The sequence below is a fragment of the Chelonia mydas genome, chromosome 8 (assembly GCF_015237465.2).
Source record: "Chelonia mydas isolate rCheMyd1 chromosome 8, rCheMyd1.pri.v2, whole genome shotgun sequence".
Classification (NCBI taxonomy): domain Eukaryota; kingdom Metazoa; phylum Chordata; order Testudines; family Cheloniidae; genus Chelonia; species Chelonia mydas.
Window position 1 is genome coordinate 38050303 of NC_057854.1, and position 15871 is coordinate 38066173.

General features: G+C 54.0%; 1 protein-coding gene across 2 annotated transcripts; it reads left to right on the forward strand.

Moving 5' to 3' along the window:
* Nucleotides 1-668: 668 nt before the first annotated feature.
* Nucleotides 669-14343, forward strand: LOC102941633 (proteinase-activated receptor 4). Of its 2 annotated transcripts, XM_037907686.2 has the most exons (3): nucleotides 686-845; nucleotides 2188-2371; nucleotides 12337-14343. In XM_037907686.2, exon 3 carries the CDS (start codon nucleotides 12363-12365, stop codon nucleotides 13377-13379), a length of 1017 nt encoding a protein of 338 aa, XP_037763614.1. In that variant the 5' UTR covers nucleotides 686-845; nucleotides 2188-2371; nucleotides 12337-12362; the 3' UTR covers nucleotides 13380-14343. The 2 variants fall into 2 exon arrangements, with proteins under 2 accessions (XP_007060354.3, XP_037763614.1); XM_007060292.4 differs by lacking the exon at nucleotides 2188-2371 and having other exon boundaries at nucleotides 669-845.
* The last annotated feature ends 1528 nt before the right edge of the window (nucleotides 14344-15871 follow it).

Genomic DNA, 15871 nt, shown 5'->3' on the forward strand with positions numbered 1-15871 from the left:
AGGGTGGAGAAGCAGGAAAGTTTATTTGCAGCTGCAAAAAGGTACAGGGAGGATAGAATCTTAAATCCTGCACACAGAGCAGGAAGTTACACAGGCTTTTATACATTTTTTTTTAGCATACTTATTTAATAGCAAGCTGCCCTAAGTATCCATATAGCCAGCTAATTTAGTTACCAGCTAGTTTCCTTGTTTTTTGTATTATTTGTTAAACTATACATAAAGCTGCTTTATTTAACATTGTTTTTTTATATTTGCCCTGTTTGGCCTTGTTTAGTTTCAGGCAGTTTGACTCTGCAACATATTGTTGCAGATCCTCAGCATAACTGCTGCGAGTGCCTCCAGGCGAAGGGGGGGGGGGGCCCAAGGACACTTGGGCCTAGTGCGAGGGGGCTTCATCGACACTCGTGGTCTTCCATCCCCTCGAGTTACCTAGTGGCCATGCCCCAGTGTCCCCAACACTGTGGCTGGGAACATTTCAGGCCTCCTCTGTCAGCTCCTCAGGTGTGAGCGCCTGCCCTGGGCGTTCAAACGCAGAATCACAGAGACCCCGGCCTGCAAGGAAAGAGGAAGAGAAAGCGACAGAAAAGGAACCAGCGAGGGAGTTGTCTAGCGCCTGTGCCATCACTGGGACGCTCCCCACAGGGGCCGCCCCCTCATCCAGCACTTTACAGAGCCTGACAATGCACCACGCATGTGCTGCACTTGCTGCCCCAGTTCAGAGGAAGTCAAGCCTGCCTGGGTTGCAAACATGTTGTCCCTGCAGTCTGGGCCATACTCTGCAGCTCTCTGCACCTCACTTCTGCTCACCTGCACCTGGCTGGGCTGGGCTGAGCAATGCCCCACAGGTAAGCGCCCTGCGAGGCTCCTTTGCTCCACACGGTGAGGAGGTTTTCCCCTCCCGCCCCCCCGCTTCAAGCCATCCCAATGCCCATGGGGGTCTCCCCTCTTGGGCTCACTGCAGTGGGGGCAGGGAGCAACTCCGGGGAGGACTCTCTCAGCACTGGCTGGGTAGAATTGGACACGCTGCTTATAAGGCTGCATAAGGCAAGTGGGTTCTTCCTTCTCTCTGCCTAGGTGCCGAGCTGCCTGGTGGGTGAGGCCAGGGCCCCACAGGCCATCGGGATGAACGCATTGCCATGGCTTCCTGTTTGGTGCAAGGATATCTTGCTCCCAGAGGCCTCGGCTGGACACCTGTCTGATGGGTGAGAGCCTGGCTATGAATCCCATGACCTGGGGGGGGGGGATTCCCACCCATAGCCCAGGGCTTATAGTGCATTGGGTCCGAGCCCTCCTGTCCCCACTCTGAGCAGCTGGCCCAGCCGCTGTTTGTTGTCAGGATGTCAGGGCCCGTGGGCTCTGTTATCACCGAGGACTGCTATTGCTGAGGCGGTGGAGCAGGGATGTGCCTGCCCATTTGGAGCTGAGAGCATTTGGGGCAGGCTGTTTGTTCATCTCAGAGCAGTGGCTCTCAACCTTTCCAGACAACTGGACCCCTTTCAGTCTGATTTGTCTTGTGTACCCCAAGTTTCACCTCACTTAAAAACTACTTGCTTATAAAATCAGACATAAAAATGCAAAAGTGACTCAGCTCACTGTTACTGAACAACTTTCTCATTTTTACCATGTAATTATAAAATAAATCAATTGGGATATAAATATTGTCCTTATATTTCAGTGTACAGTATATAGAGCAGTATAAAGAAGTCATTGTCTGTATGAAATTTTAGTTTGTACTGACTTCACTAGTGGTTTTTCTGCAGCCTGTTGTAAAACTAGGCAAATATCTAGATGAGTTGATGTACCCCCTGGAAGATCTCTGCATACCCCCAGGAGTGCACATACCACTGTTTTAGAGACAGTCGGACTGAGACTCCGCTGGGGTTGGGGGAGGAGAGATGGGGGCCATGAACTTCCTTCTTCTCAGCTGGTAGACTTTCCAAATGAAAAAGCCATGGGCTTGTGGGTTGGGCTCCCTTCCTTCACCTTGGCTGGGTAGAAATAACACCAAATGCCCCTGCTGGCCTGCAATGCTCCCTGCCTGGTCCGAGAGCCAAGGGGCAGGCTTGGGCACAGGCTGCAGGAAATCCATCCAGCAGGGTCTGAAACATGACCAAGGAACATTGCAGGCTGCTGTTTGGCTCCTACATCCATCTGCAGGCACCTAAAGGAGTGGTTTGATTTTCAAAGGTGCTGAGATCCCACAGGAGTCAACAGGAGCTGCTGGGGATTCGCTGCCTTTGAAAATCAGGCCATCTACTTAGGTACCTAAATATGGACCCAGGAGTCTGCCCGTAAGCCACCCATGTTGACAGTCTTATCTGAAGGTTTTTGGTTTCCCGTGGTGCTTTATGCCCTCCTGTCTGCAACTCAGGTGAGCTCTTGACCTCCCTCCCTGGGAACCGCCCCTGCCCCACGCGCCTGAATTCCTGGGTTCAGCGGCTCCGTGCACTCGTAACATTCTCCCTGCTGTGGACGGTGGCAGGGCTGGATGCACAGTGCTTCACAGACATAAATGGGGCTGGTGCACTGGGCCCACGGTATCATATTCAGGAAGGGCGTTGTGGGTATCACAATCACAGCAGGTCGATGGATGGCCTCCCTGCATGACTACATCCTGGATGCGGCAGTGTCCAACGCTCTCGGCCACTCGGCCAGCTGTCATAGAATCCAATGGCTGTAAAGGAGGCTGGGGAGGACGACTCAGCTTTATGGAGCACAGCGTGAGCAGCACTGTGCTCACGTGCATACCTTACAATGCTGTGCATTCTTTATGCCCGTGCCAGAGGGGATGTTACAAGTCGATACATTGAGCTCAGCTGCGTGGAGCCAGCTACTTGGCTCCATGCAGCTGAGCATAATGCTTTGACTTGTAACATCCCCTCTGGCACGGGCATAAAGAATGCACAAATGCATTAACCATCCAACCTGCACCCTCTGCTAGAAACCCAGTCAGCACTAATGCCTGCACCCTGGCAAAACTCTCTGTGTTTAGCAAGAGCAAACAGGGACCACAATCCCAACTGCTGTCTGCTGCTGCCTGCCGAGTCTCTCTCTCTCCTGAGCCCTGCAATCCTGCTGGGGCTGCAATCACCCCTGTGCATGAGGGGAGCTGCAGGCACCTCCCAGCTCTGCACACAGGTTGCTATCTCGGTTGGCTCAGGCACCATGGGAAATGTGGCTGTATCTCTGATGTCGCTATATCTGCCTCCCCGGGGCTGTCGGCTCAGCCCAGGTCCCCCTTTCCAGTGGGGCGGTTGGAGATGGCTTTCCTCGCTGTGTCAGCCCAGATAACACTCTGGTCGACCCTTGACTTGGCAATCAGTGAATTGTGTGCTCAGTTCCTCTTTCCTCAGTTCCTTGTCGGCTGTTCCCCTGGACGTTTCCCACTGTTGCCGGCACAGAGTGCCCAAGGCAAGCAACTGGGTTCGTTGCCCGGTATGCGTCGCGCCAATGACCATAACGGGGTGGAGAAGCAGAGAGATTTATTTGGCGCTCCAAATAGGGCGCAGGGAGACTGAGCTGTCTCAAATCCTGCAGCAGCGCAGCAGATTCCAGTATACATTTTATACCTTTGCCTATTTCACTATACAAGCTTATGCAACCAATTACCTGTTGCCCCATACAATACCGTAGCCAATCAGCTAAAGCAGCCAGTTGTGTTTTTCCTCAGTAGCATTGCCCGAGCCTTGCCCTATTTGTTACTGGTTTTTGCTAAACATTTCTGCCTTACCTATCTGTTTCCCAGGCTGAAGCTGGTCTTGGCTGGCGAGCCATGTGCAAACCTGTCTGTTTGTGTGCTAGCTTCCTCAGAGTTATGCAGGATCACAGAGGGTTCAAGGAGCACAGGGGCCTTGGTTTATCCAGGCCTAGAGCAGGAGGGCTTCCTCGACACTCGTGGTCTTCCACCCTCCCGAGTTACCTCGTGTAGTGCCCAGTGTCACCAACACCATCACCCAGGCTGCTGCCAGTGCAGTCCGCTGAGGTATTCCACCCGGCCAGTGCAGCTCCTTGCCAAGCTCTGAGCAGCCGTGGTCAGGCTGCTGACTCAGGCTTTCCGCTGGGCTGTGCGGTTGAGTTCATGTGCTCCAACAGCCAGCCTTTGCTCAGACTCAGCCCGAGTGAGCTGGACGCCATTATCAGTTTTCACTTGCAGCACTGGCCAGCTGGGGCTGTGTTAGTGTCTGCGAGAGGATCCAGCTCCCAAAAGCCTAGCCATCAGCTCTTACCGAGTAGTCTGGCCATTTTGCTTCAGTTCAGGCCATTCTCACTTGGTCCAAGCTTGGGTTGCCATGTCACGTGTTATACATGGCTCCTTTGCTTGGCCTTTCACAAGGGCTCCAATTTCCAGTCCCCCTGTGGCCAGAATGGTGCCTCTCAAGCGTTGCGGACACTCGTGTGTGCGACTCAGTCGCTAGCAGGGATCCCTGCTGAAGTCTGAGGCCTCAGAACTCTGCATATGCTGGATCTTGGCCCTTTGGGTGTGGCCTCCCCGATCCCTACCACTGTCAGCGCCAGGGGCTTTCCCATCTAGCCGTCCTGCTGGAGCAGTTGCTTCAGGGCCGTGGGGCCTCATTTTGGCACTGATGCTATTGAATCTGTGTCAGGTGTGGCTCTGACACACAGGAATTCAGCAAAGCAACTTTGCTCAGATACTGCCCTGAAGGTTGCTAAGGCAGGAGTTCGGGCCCATCTTGTAGGGCACTTCTAGGCTGTGTGGTGCAGCAGCAGCAATGAAGTGTTAGGCTGATGGCAGGTGTTGAGTCTTTGCTGTCTGCGCAACATTAAGAAAGAGGAAGCCACATGGGCACTGCTGATGACTGGTTTTAGTAACCACATGCAAAGCAGGCCTAGTTTATATATATATATATATGTGCACTATTGCCCTGTTAAGATCTGGTGGCTTCTGCTATCGAGGACTGGAAGACTCACTGTCCAATACCCGTCCATTACACAAAGGTGTTCTGAAGATATTGTCTAGAAGGGCATGGTTCAAATTGACACTGACCACTTCTTGGATATGGCTGAATCTCTCACACTCTGCCACTTATCACAGATGCTGTGTGGGGAACCCAGCCTCTGGACTCCTGTGTGTTTTAAGCCTCCTGAATCTGAACAGTGTCCAGGCACTGCCCCAGGCTTGGGGTCCCTCTAGAGTGACCAGATGAAACGGGCAAAATATCAGGACACATGGGGGAAGCAAAAAAAAAAAAAAGCAGCCGGAGCATCGGGACGTCTGGTCACCCTAGATCCCTCAGCATACTCAGGGTGCACACCATCGATCTAGCACCCCCTCCTGAGAGCTGGAGCCTACATGGTGCCCCTGAACTAGTACTGGCCCTTGGACTCACCCTGGAACATAAACATGTGCTCTCCCAGAACTTCAGCGAAAGTGTGAACCTTCTGGGTTACGGTTAACTATCTCAGGGGTAGCACGGAACACACAGACACTTTGCACAGAGCTCCATAACACTGGTGCTCTTTACTAAATCACACACAAGAAATACACAGATTAGGGTTGTTGATTAATCACAGATAACTCACGTGATTAAATCAAAAAAATTCATCATGATAAAAAAAATTCATTGCGATTAATTGCAATTTTAATCGCACTGTTAATCAATAGAATACCAATTGAAATGTATTAAATATTTTGGATGCTTTTTCTACATTTTCAAATATATTGATTTCAGTTACAACACAGAATACAAAGTATATACTACTCACTTTATATTATTATTTTTGATTACAAATATTTGGACTCTAAAAATGATAAACAAAAGAAAGTATTTTTTCAGTTCACCTCATATAAGTACTGTAGTGCAATCTCTTTACCATGAAAATACAACTTACAAATGTAGACTTTTTTTTTTGTTACATAACTGCACTCAAAAACAAATCAATGCAAAACTTTAGCGCCTATAAGTCCACACAGTCCTACTTCTTGTTCAGCCAATTGCTAAGACAAACAAGTTTGTTTACATTTACAGGAGATAATGCTGCCCACTTCTTATTTACAATGTCACGGGAAAGTGAGAACAGGTGTTCGCATGGGACTTTTGTAGCTGGCATTGTAAGGTATTTATGTGCCAGATATGCTAAACATTTGTATGCCCCTTTATGCTTCAGTCACCATTCCAGGGGACATGCTTCCATGCTGATGATGCTCATTAAAAAAATAATGCGTTAATTAAATTTGTGACCGAACTCTTTGGGGAGAATTGTATGTCTGCGGCTCTGTTTTACCCACATTCTGCATATATTCCATGTTATAGTAGTCTCAGATGACTCAGCACATGTTCATTTTAAGAACACTTTCGCTGCAGATTTGACAAAACGCAAAGCAGGTACCAATGTGAGATTTCTAAAGACAGCAATAGCACTCAAACGAAGGTTTAAAAATCTGAAGTGCCTTCCAAAATCTGAGAGGGATGAGGTGTGGAGCATGCTTTCAGAAGTCTTAAAAGATCAACTCTCTGATGCGGAAACTACAGAACCCAAACCTTTTACTGGTGGCACCTGACTCAGATTATGAAAATGAACATGCATCGGTCCGCATTGCTTTGGATCGTTATCGAGCAGAACCCATCATTGGCATGGACGCATGTCCTCTGGAATGATGAATGAAGCACGAAGGGACATATGAATCTTTAGCACATCTGGTCTGTAAATATCTTGGGACACCGGCTGCAACAGTGTGAACGCCTGTTCTCACTTTCAAGGGACACTGTGAACAAGAAGCAGGCAGCTTTATCTCCTGCAAATGTAAACAAACTTGTTTGTCTGAACAACTGAACAAGAAGTAGGACTGAGCGGACTTGTAGGCTCTAAAGTTTTACATTGTTTTATTTTTGAATGCAGTTATTTTTTGCAAATAATTCTACATTTTTAAGTTCAACTTTCATGATAAAGAGATTGCATTACAGTACTTGTATTAGGTGTATTGAAAATACTATTTCTTTTGTTTTTTATAGAGCAAATATTTGTAATCAAAAATAAATATAAAGTGAGCACTGTACACTTTGTATTCTGTATAGTAATTGAAATCAGTCAATTTGAAAATGTAGAAAACATCCAAAATATTTAAATAAACGGTATTCTATTATTATTTAATCGCACAATTAATCGCTATTAATTTTTTTAATAGTTTGACAGCCCTAACACAAATCCATACAAAATAAACCCTACCTGCATTTCCCCCCATTCAGCTCCTTGGGAGGCCATCGTCAGGTATATGGGTCCCACCACAACATCCAGCTTCCCTCATCTTAAACTGGTGAAAAATGAGCAGAGAGAGAGGGACACACGCACACCAGCTTCTGCCCTTCTAGTCCTGCAGTCACCAGCAGGTGACTTTGTTGCCAGACAACCGCTCCCCTGACAGACCAGTTCTCCAAGGTAAAATCCAGCCTTTTGTCCAAGGGGCTTCCTTTTACAATGGAGGCCCATCAAGATTTAATGCCCCTCTGCTGTCCTAGGAGGAGGCGATACCAGATCATAAAGGATGCACAGAGCCCAAGGGACATTCCTGATTAAGTTGTACAGGTTGATTTCCAAAATCACTCCAACACTACAGCAAGTAGAGCCGGTCAACATGGTTTTGAACAAAAAAATCCTAGCTGGATTTTATCGGAACTCCAAGAGACCAGGTCCATTTGGCTAGAAGTTTTCTGTGGAAAAATGATGCCACTGTCCAGACAAAACATTTGAGTATTTTGTGTTTCATGTTGATGTTTGGAAACTGAAACACAACAACAAAAATGGTTTCCAATTTGGTTTGAGTATTTTGGGGACTTCCACTTGTAAAAGGGGTGTTTGCCAGAGTTGTGCCTAGTTCCTGCTCCTGTGCATCTCAGTGATTTGTAGTTTCTGCATTGGCATCAGGACTGGGTGGTGAGTACTTGTCTCTGTTTGATAGCTTTGTCATGTGCTTTGCAGACCAAGACACTGTCTGGGAATGGCACACATTGGTGGGCAAACTGGAAGAGGTTGCTGTCAATCTTCAGCGCCCCCTTATGGCAAAACCAGGCAACACAGCAACTCTGCCTCATTTTCCCTATTCCTTTGACGTACCAATTGCCATCTAGCCTGCTTGTTTGGGTCTTTGATGTCACCTCAGCCCTTTGGCCAGGTTGTTGCTAGTCCTTTCCTCTTTTGGGATGGTAAACAGTCCACAATGTCAGGAGGACAGATGCCCTAGATGAGGGACTCACAGTCCCTGGCCTCTTTGGGCCTGGCTTGCTTTTTCAAGGCTTTAACAACCCAGGTGTAAGGGCCTGGGACGTAGGCAATCTGGCCTAGCAATCAAAGCTGGGGTGGTGGCCACACATCAAGGATGGCATTGAGGCTTCAGTCAGCAAGCAGGGACTGGATTAATCACTAGAGCCATAATCCATAGGCAAGTGTCAGGTTCAGGTAGGGGTGGAGAGCTGAGGTAGCCAGGCTGGGGTCAGAGACAGTGATCAGGAAGCCAGGCACAGTCTGGAGTCACAGCTGACCAGAAGTCTGTGTTTCTATCCAGACAACTTCCTGGGCCAACCTCCAGGCTTAAATAGTGAGCATGGGCCAATCAGAAACCTGTAGAGTGCTCTCACTCAGGACCCTTTGGGCAGTACTTCCTGTGGTGCCTAATCTTCCTGTGGCACTCAGCATGGCCTCCTGGTAGTGACGTGGAAACGTCAGCCAGTCCAATCTCGGTCTCCCGCCCTACTTCCTTGCAAATGGCTGAACTATTTTGGCTGCAACTTTCCCCCCAAAGTTCAGCCTGAGGCAGGCACCCTGCATGGACAATTTCAGCCCAAGTGGATAAGTAAAGCTGTAGGGAACTGAAAACAGGGCCCTGTAACAGGAAGTGCTGGGCAACCTTAATAACAGGTGGTGCTACCAGCCCAGTTCACCCTGTGAAAAGTCCACTGCTATTTTTCTATGTACATTTCCCCTTAACTTCACCCGATTGCTCCTAGTCGGACCCCCCTTCTGCCTGCTCTGCCCTTGGCGTGCTCCCACTCAGATCCCTGCAGCTGGGGAGTGCGGCCCTGCTTAGCCATTGCTTCTTCGCCAAGCTAGGCTTTCTTCTGTCTTTACCAGGGAGGGCTGAGCTGCGTTGCACATACCCTGGGTGAGGAGTAGGGGCAGAAGGCATGCTGCTGTAACACACATCAAACTCCAGTAGTGAGCTCTGTGGCCCGGGATTCTTGCTCAGTCCTGCTAGAATGAACACCTGCAATCAGAGCAGCAAGAGATTCAGGGTCTGTCTGGAGCAGGGCTCAGATGGAATTGTCTCAAACACAGTTTAATGTGCAACTCAGTAGTCTACTACCATGAGCCCTGTGGTTAAAGTGCTCTGTTCCAAGCGGTCAGGGACTACCACACAGAATACCAACAAACTGCAGCTAATTTCCTGTAACAGCGTCTGTCTGGTACTTTGAACCAGGCTCTAGTTAAGCATTAGCTGCTCTCGAACCTTTAAAACATAAACTCCGTGCAGACACCTGTAACGCACAGCAGAGCGCCAGGCTCCTCCTCAGAACAGGGCTGAGACTAACTGCCCCTGGACCACAGCAACCCCAGCCACCCAGGCAGGGTGTGTCCCAACATCCCAGCCTCTGGGGAGCACAGGCTGTGTGTGTCTGGCTGGGTGTTCTGGGAGGGTGGAGGGCGAGCAAGTTGAGACACTGTGAAAACCTCAGTGAGCAGAGGAAGCTCACAGCACGCCCCTGGTGCATCTGCCACTTTGCAGTGTGTCCGGGCTGCTGCTGCTCGCAGAATCCTTTGATCTAGGAGATTTTCGACTGAGTCCTTGGGCTTCTCCCCACAGCTCTGGCAGTTCTCAACAGGCTGGGCCCAGGGGAAGGGCTGTCAGAGGCTCGGGACCTTCCTTCTTTTTGAATATGGTTCCTAACACCTAATCTGGAGCCTGGCCGGCCCAGCCCTGGGGATGGAGGCCGTGCTGGGCCAGTCCACCTGGCCCTGACCTGATGCCAGGAGTCATTGGAGGAAGCCCTGGCCCTGCCATCCTCTGCCTGCAACTGGCTTCTCACTCCAGGAATGACCGGGGGGAGGTGATGGATTCTTTGGGGCCTAGTGTGCAGGGATCAGCTCACCAGGGTGGGAGGGCTCTGGGCGGTAGGGGGACGGGGGGCGGGGGGACAGCAGGAGCTATCAGTTCTGGTCACTTCTTACACATCCACCCCGGGGCTCCAGTGACAGCCTCTGGGAGCCTGGGATTCAAAGGCAAGGCCATGTGCTCGCAGTGCCTGTACAGCAGGGCTCATGGCTGGGCCTGGAGAGCACATCCATGCCACTCGTTCCTCCCCCACCTGGGCCATAAGCAGGGGCAGGATGCTCTGCGGCTCTGCCATGGCTGCCCTGCACAGTGCCCCCTGCAGGAGGCAACTATAACACAGACAGGGGGCCCAGCGTGTCCTCTGGGGAGTGCCCCCAAGATGGGGCATTGCCTGGGTCTGCCCTCCAAACACCCCAGCCCGCTCCCAAATGGGGTCCTCCTGGCTTAGTCCATGGGGCCCACCCCTACAGCAGCTCCTTCTTTCCCTGCACTCCCAGCACTCTGTGTGCTCGCGGCCTCACCGACATGGGCAAGACTGGGGAGACCCCGCTGCGAGTAGCCAAGAACAGGGGCTGAGCCCTGACAGCATCTTCTCCCTTCCCCTCCCATGCCTTGGGGCTGTGTGCCATCCCTGCCCCCATATACACCACCTTCCCCTGCCTTCCCCCTCTCATACCCACTGTTTCTCTGCCATCTCCTTAGGGGGTGCTCCTGTCCCATTTCACGCTGACCCCATCTCCCCCCACCTCTCCCTCACCATGTGCTGTGCTGTGCATGTCCTAGTGCTGCTTCCTCTTTCCCGGCCCCCACACCTGCTCTCCCTGCTCCCCCCAACCTGACTGCGCCAGCCTCCGCAGCATGCAGGCCATGCAGACCCGCCCCCTTCACCACCCGCTTGCCTACCTCAGCTCCGCCCTGGCTGCCTGGCCCTGCTCCTATTCCAAGTCCACCTCAGCTCCTCCCTCTGGTTCCACCACACCGAGCGCCCCTCCTCCAAATGCTTATCCTGCCTTCCGAGTGGCAGGGCGACACTGGCAGCTCCTCAGGGTGGGCACCCGGCCTGGTAATGCAACCCTGCCCCTCAGCTGGAGCAAGAGCCATCCCCTACCCCCAACAAACATCTGCCCCCCCAAGAAGTTGCCCCCTCCCTCCCCATTGAGCTGCCAAGGGGGGAGGGGTGTGATCAGTGTGGTATGCTACCAGTACTTGGTATCTCTTTGGCCAGGGCTGGGCGATGGGTCTGGGGTGGCTCCCGCTAGGCTGCACTGGGGATAATCCCGGGGGTGAAAGGGCTCCAGGCAGAGCCCAGCCTGGTATTCCAGTGCCTGGGAATCCCGCTCAGTCCAGAGCCAAGGCAGGTGAGCTCAGATCTGTCAGTGAGAGAGCCGAACTCTGAGGCTACACAGAGCTCTTCTTCAGCTGGTAAAGGGGCTCAGGCCAGGGTAAGGCAACCCAACTCCCTCACTTGGGGTGAAAAATCCACCCCCCTGAGCCTCGAGTGAACCGGACCTCCCCCCATGTGGACAGCACTCTGGGGACGGAATCCTTCCAGCGCCTGCCTGGTGTGGGATTAATGACAACACTGGGAGGACCCGCGCCAGCGGCTACACTGAAGCACTGCAGCGCAGTAGCTGTGCCCCAGTAGCGGTTTGAGTGTAGACGTAGCCTCGGAGTGTCACAGCTGAACACTGGGTGGAAAGGTCATTAACGGGTTTTGCAAGGGCCCATGCCAGGTGATGGGGCCTGCAAACACCTCTGGCTCCGGGTACCTTTCCCAGCCCTGAAGGAGAGCTGTGTGTGGCTCAAAGCTTGTCTCTCTTCCCATCAACGGATGGTCCAGTGAAAGCTGTTCCCTCCCGCACCTTGTCTCTCTAGCATCCTGGGACCCACTTAGCTACTGTTGCAAATCCCCAACCATAGTCACTGGGACCCAGTGTTGTGCTAGAACGCTGCCCTCTGGTGGCTACTTACAGTCATGGGAGGGCCGGTCTGTGGCTTACACACAGGAGTCAGATCCAGGACTCCCGGGTTTTTATCCTGCCTCTGCCTCTGACTGGCTTCATGGCCTTGGGAGCCTTCTTGCCTTGGGTACCCTTCTGCAGAATGGGGATACCCATGGGTCTGAGTTCCCCCTGCCTGCGCAGTGCCCCAAGCAGGGGCTGGGCAGAGCGTTGGTGATCTGTAGGCCTGGCGTTGGGGGGCGGCAGGCTGTGCCCGGGCTCCTGGCCTGCAGACTGTAGGAATGCCCTAACCCTTCTATCTTGGCCCTGCAGCACCCAGGCAAACCAAAGGCCGAGCCATGATCCGCATCTCAACCTGTGAGGAGGCCGGCAGGAACACCACGTTCTCTGGCTCCTGGCTGGAGTCTCACCTCCGCAGCCCAGTGACCACGCTGGTCCTCCCCACGCTCTACTCCACGGTGCTGCTGATCGGGCTGCCAGCCAATGCCCTGGCTTTCTGGGTGTTGGCCACCAAGACCAAGAAATGCTCCTCCACCATCTTCCTGCTCAACCTGGCCGGTGCTGACCTGCTCTTCACCCTCCTGCTGCCCTTCAAGATCTCCTACCATCTACTGGGAAACAACTGGCTCCTTGGGGACTATGCATGCCGTGCCCTGGTCACCCTCTTCTATGGGAACATGTACGGCTCCATCCTCTTGCTCACCTGCATCAGCCTGGACCGCTACGTCTCGCTGGTGCACCCCTTCCTGTGGAGGGGCTCCTCGCATGTCTGGCAGGCAGTGGGAGTTTGTGTGGGTGTCTGGCTGGCCGTGGGGCTGGGTTTGAGCCCGCTGCTGCGCTACCGCCATTCCCAGCCCGTCCTAGAGTTGAACATCACCACCTGCCACGACATCCTCGACCCGGACACAGAGCACGAGCTGGCCTACTACTTCCCTGCACTGGTGGTGGTGGGCTTCGCCATGCCCTTCGTGCTCATCACCTTCTCCTATGGCTGGGTGCTGGGGTGGTTGCTCCTCAAGGGGCGGCACTATGGCCACGTGGTACGCCTCCTGGCCCTGGTGCTGCTGGCCTTCGCCCTGTGCTTCACGCCCAGCAATGTGCTGCTCTTCTTCCACTACCTGCAGTCCCAGCCCGAGTGGCACAACCGCACCTACACCTGGTATGTGCTGGCCCTGGCCGCCAGCGCCTTCAACAACTGCATCGACCCCTTCATCTACTTCTACGTCTCTCGAGACTTCCGGGCCCGGCTCCGGGCTAGGCCCTGCTGCTGGAGGGGGGATGACAAGTCCTCCTCAGGCAGGGCCTCTGAGAAGTTTATGCTGCCCCAGAGGTCCAGCGAGCAGTGCCAGCACTAGGCCACGGCCCTGGGGAGCCCTCAGGCAGTGGGAGGGGACTGGGAAGCTGCTTTGTGTTTCCACCACCACTGCCCATGGGGCAACCAAGCGTTTGGAAATGGCTTGCTCCCCAGCTCTGCCCCCAGTGCTTCCTTTGTGACGCAGGGCCCACACCTCGCCCTGCCCCAGCTCTGGGTGAGCTGCACAGAGGGCACCTCCAGCCATGCCACGGGCGCTATCTCAGGAGAGGGAGACAGGGACCAGGAGTAGCACTGACACTGCCTTCCTCTGGGTCCTTGGCTGAGTCTCTTCTTTAAGTGATGCAGCCCTACCCCATGGGGCTCGGTACCTAACGCACATCAGCCCATCAGTATCCTCAGGCTCTGCACACTCCAGTGAGCTGGACTCACCAGCTGCAGTAGGGTCCCCGTGGTCTCTGGGGGCACACACTGCAAACCGGCAGCATCCTGGACATCCAGATGTGGCTAGGGTCAGGGGTGCCCATGCACACATGGGCCCCAGTTACTGAGTCTGGAACTCAGCTCCGCACTGGCTGCTCCCCGCCCCCCCCGGCAGGTGTCAATGTGGTGCCATGTTGTGTTGACTGTGTGGAGCTGCACTGAGTCGCGGCCAGGGGCACGTGGCTAGCTTGGCGGAGGGGCTGCTGGCCCCAGTTCAGCCTGTTTGGAATCAAGGGGGTAAAATATTCACTGCTGCGATGCTCAGTAGTGGAGTCGTGTTTGCGCTGTCATTAGGTTTCAGAATCCACCCCTATTCAGATGAGGAGGCAGTTCCTCCCACTGGGAGCTGTCTCAGGCTGGCTGCAGACTCAGGCAGGCTCCCTGCATCAGCAACACTGGGGTCATGGTTTCGAGGTAACTGCACCCTTGCGAACAGGAGGCTGAGATCCCAGTACAGGTGTCTGCAGCGTGGGCCCCGCTCCCGGCCGTGTCCATTAGATTAAAGGCAAAGTGATTTTACCCTCGCTGTTTTCTGTGTCCTCGTGTCTCATGTACAATCCCCAGCTAGCACCTGCCCCTCCCCAAGTGAGCCTGGGATAGGGGGAGCTCTTCCTTGGGAGGCTGTCCCTCCCTCACCGCAGGGTGCTCTCAGCTCAGCCCCAGTGTGACCCTGAGACTCCCCCAGGGCTGACCCACACCTTGACACCAGCTCCATGCCAGTAACTCAGTGACCCACTGCAGCCTGGAGCACCCCCAGTGCTGGAGCACAAACCTCACTGTGACCCTCCTCTCAGCTCTGGCCCTCGGCTCCTGATGGGACCCTCAACCCCCCGGATGTGCCCAGGGTCCCAGATGGGAGTGCACCCACTGGGGCTCCTGCCATGACCGCCATTTCCCTGCTGCGGCCCCCGCTCTGCCCCTTTTCAACATCAGTGTCAGCCCCCAGCCCTCTCCCTTCCCCCAGGGCTCCCTGCAGGGTGAGCACTGTCCCATGATGTGGCTCCCAGCTCCCCCCGCTGCAATCTCCAGCAGGTGGCCAGGGGCTGCTTTCCTGCTGACAGCTGTGTCATCTCAGCCGCTGCCCGTCATAGAAAGCCGAGCACAGGCTTGAGAGCCAGCACAGTGCTGCTTCCCTCGGAAAAACCTCCTTCCTGCGGAGGCATCCCCCCCCTGGGACTGCATAGCACCACAGTAACCGCCAGCCTCCTGCCACGGCAGCAGCATTCCCAGACATGACTCCCCCCATGCCTCGGCAGGGTTGCTGTGTGCATGTCCGTCCATCTGTCCAGTGGGCTCTGATTTCTCCCAAAGCAGCAGGCATCCACCCCTTTCCTGGCAGGAAGGGCCAGGAATGGCCCACGCTCGGCTATGGGCAGAGGCAGGGCCTGAGTATGCGAGCTACCAGAGCAATACAGAGGCTGTCTTGGCAGTGCATGGACCCTATGCCTGAGGATGCTGCTTGGAGCCATTTCTGTGCTATGAGGAGACCGAACTCCCACTGGGGGAGAAAGGCCTGGAAGTTGGCCAGTCGTTCAGAGTCCATGGTGAGAAGCGTGACTTTCCCTGAAGGGCAAAAGAGCAGATGCTCTACAGTGCTGCATTGCCCCAGCAGGTGTCCTGTGTCCTGCCTGTTTCAGCCCGGCCCTTCTGGAGCTATGGTTGCTCCCTGACCCGGCCTGTGCTCAGGGGTGCAGGGACAGAGTACAGGCACAACTCCGGCAGCACTCTGGGAACCCCATCGTGCTGGGCTCCTGCGTCCATGTGCTGCAGCCTCATCGCAACTGCCAGAACAGGGGCTGCAGGCAGCTTCTGCTTCCTGCTCAGCCTGGGCTGGGCTTAACCCCTCAGGGCTCTGGCAGAAGGTGTCACTGAGGGCAGAGGCTGGTGAGGTGCCTAGGGAACCCCCACCATACACTGCAGCCCCTGTGCACCAGAGCAGCTCCTTCCCCTGCACCATTGCCCCAGGAGGGGAGCTTGCCCCGCAGCCAAGGGCCTGCACTCGCCCAGCCTCCTGTCCTTCCAGCTGCATGGCATCGCCCAGTGCGTCACAGC

Coding starts and splice junctions, on each gene's coding strand:
- LOC102941633 (XM_007060292.4), top strand. CDS start 692: ATGTGCTGCACTTGCTGCCCCAGTTCAGAGGAAGTCAAGCCTGCCTGG. Junction 846..12,336: donor GGCTGAGCAATGCCCCACAG/GTAAGCGCCCTG, acceptor TTGGCCCTGCAG/CACCCAGGCAAACCAAAGGC.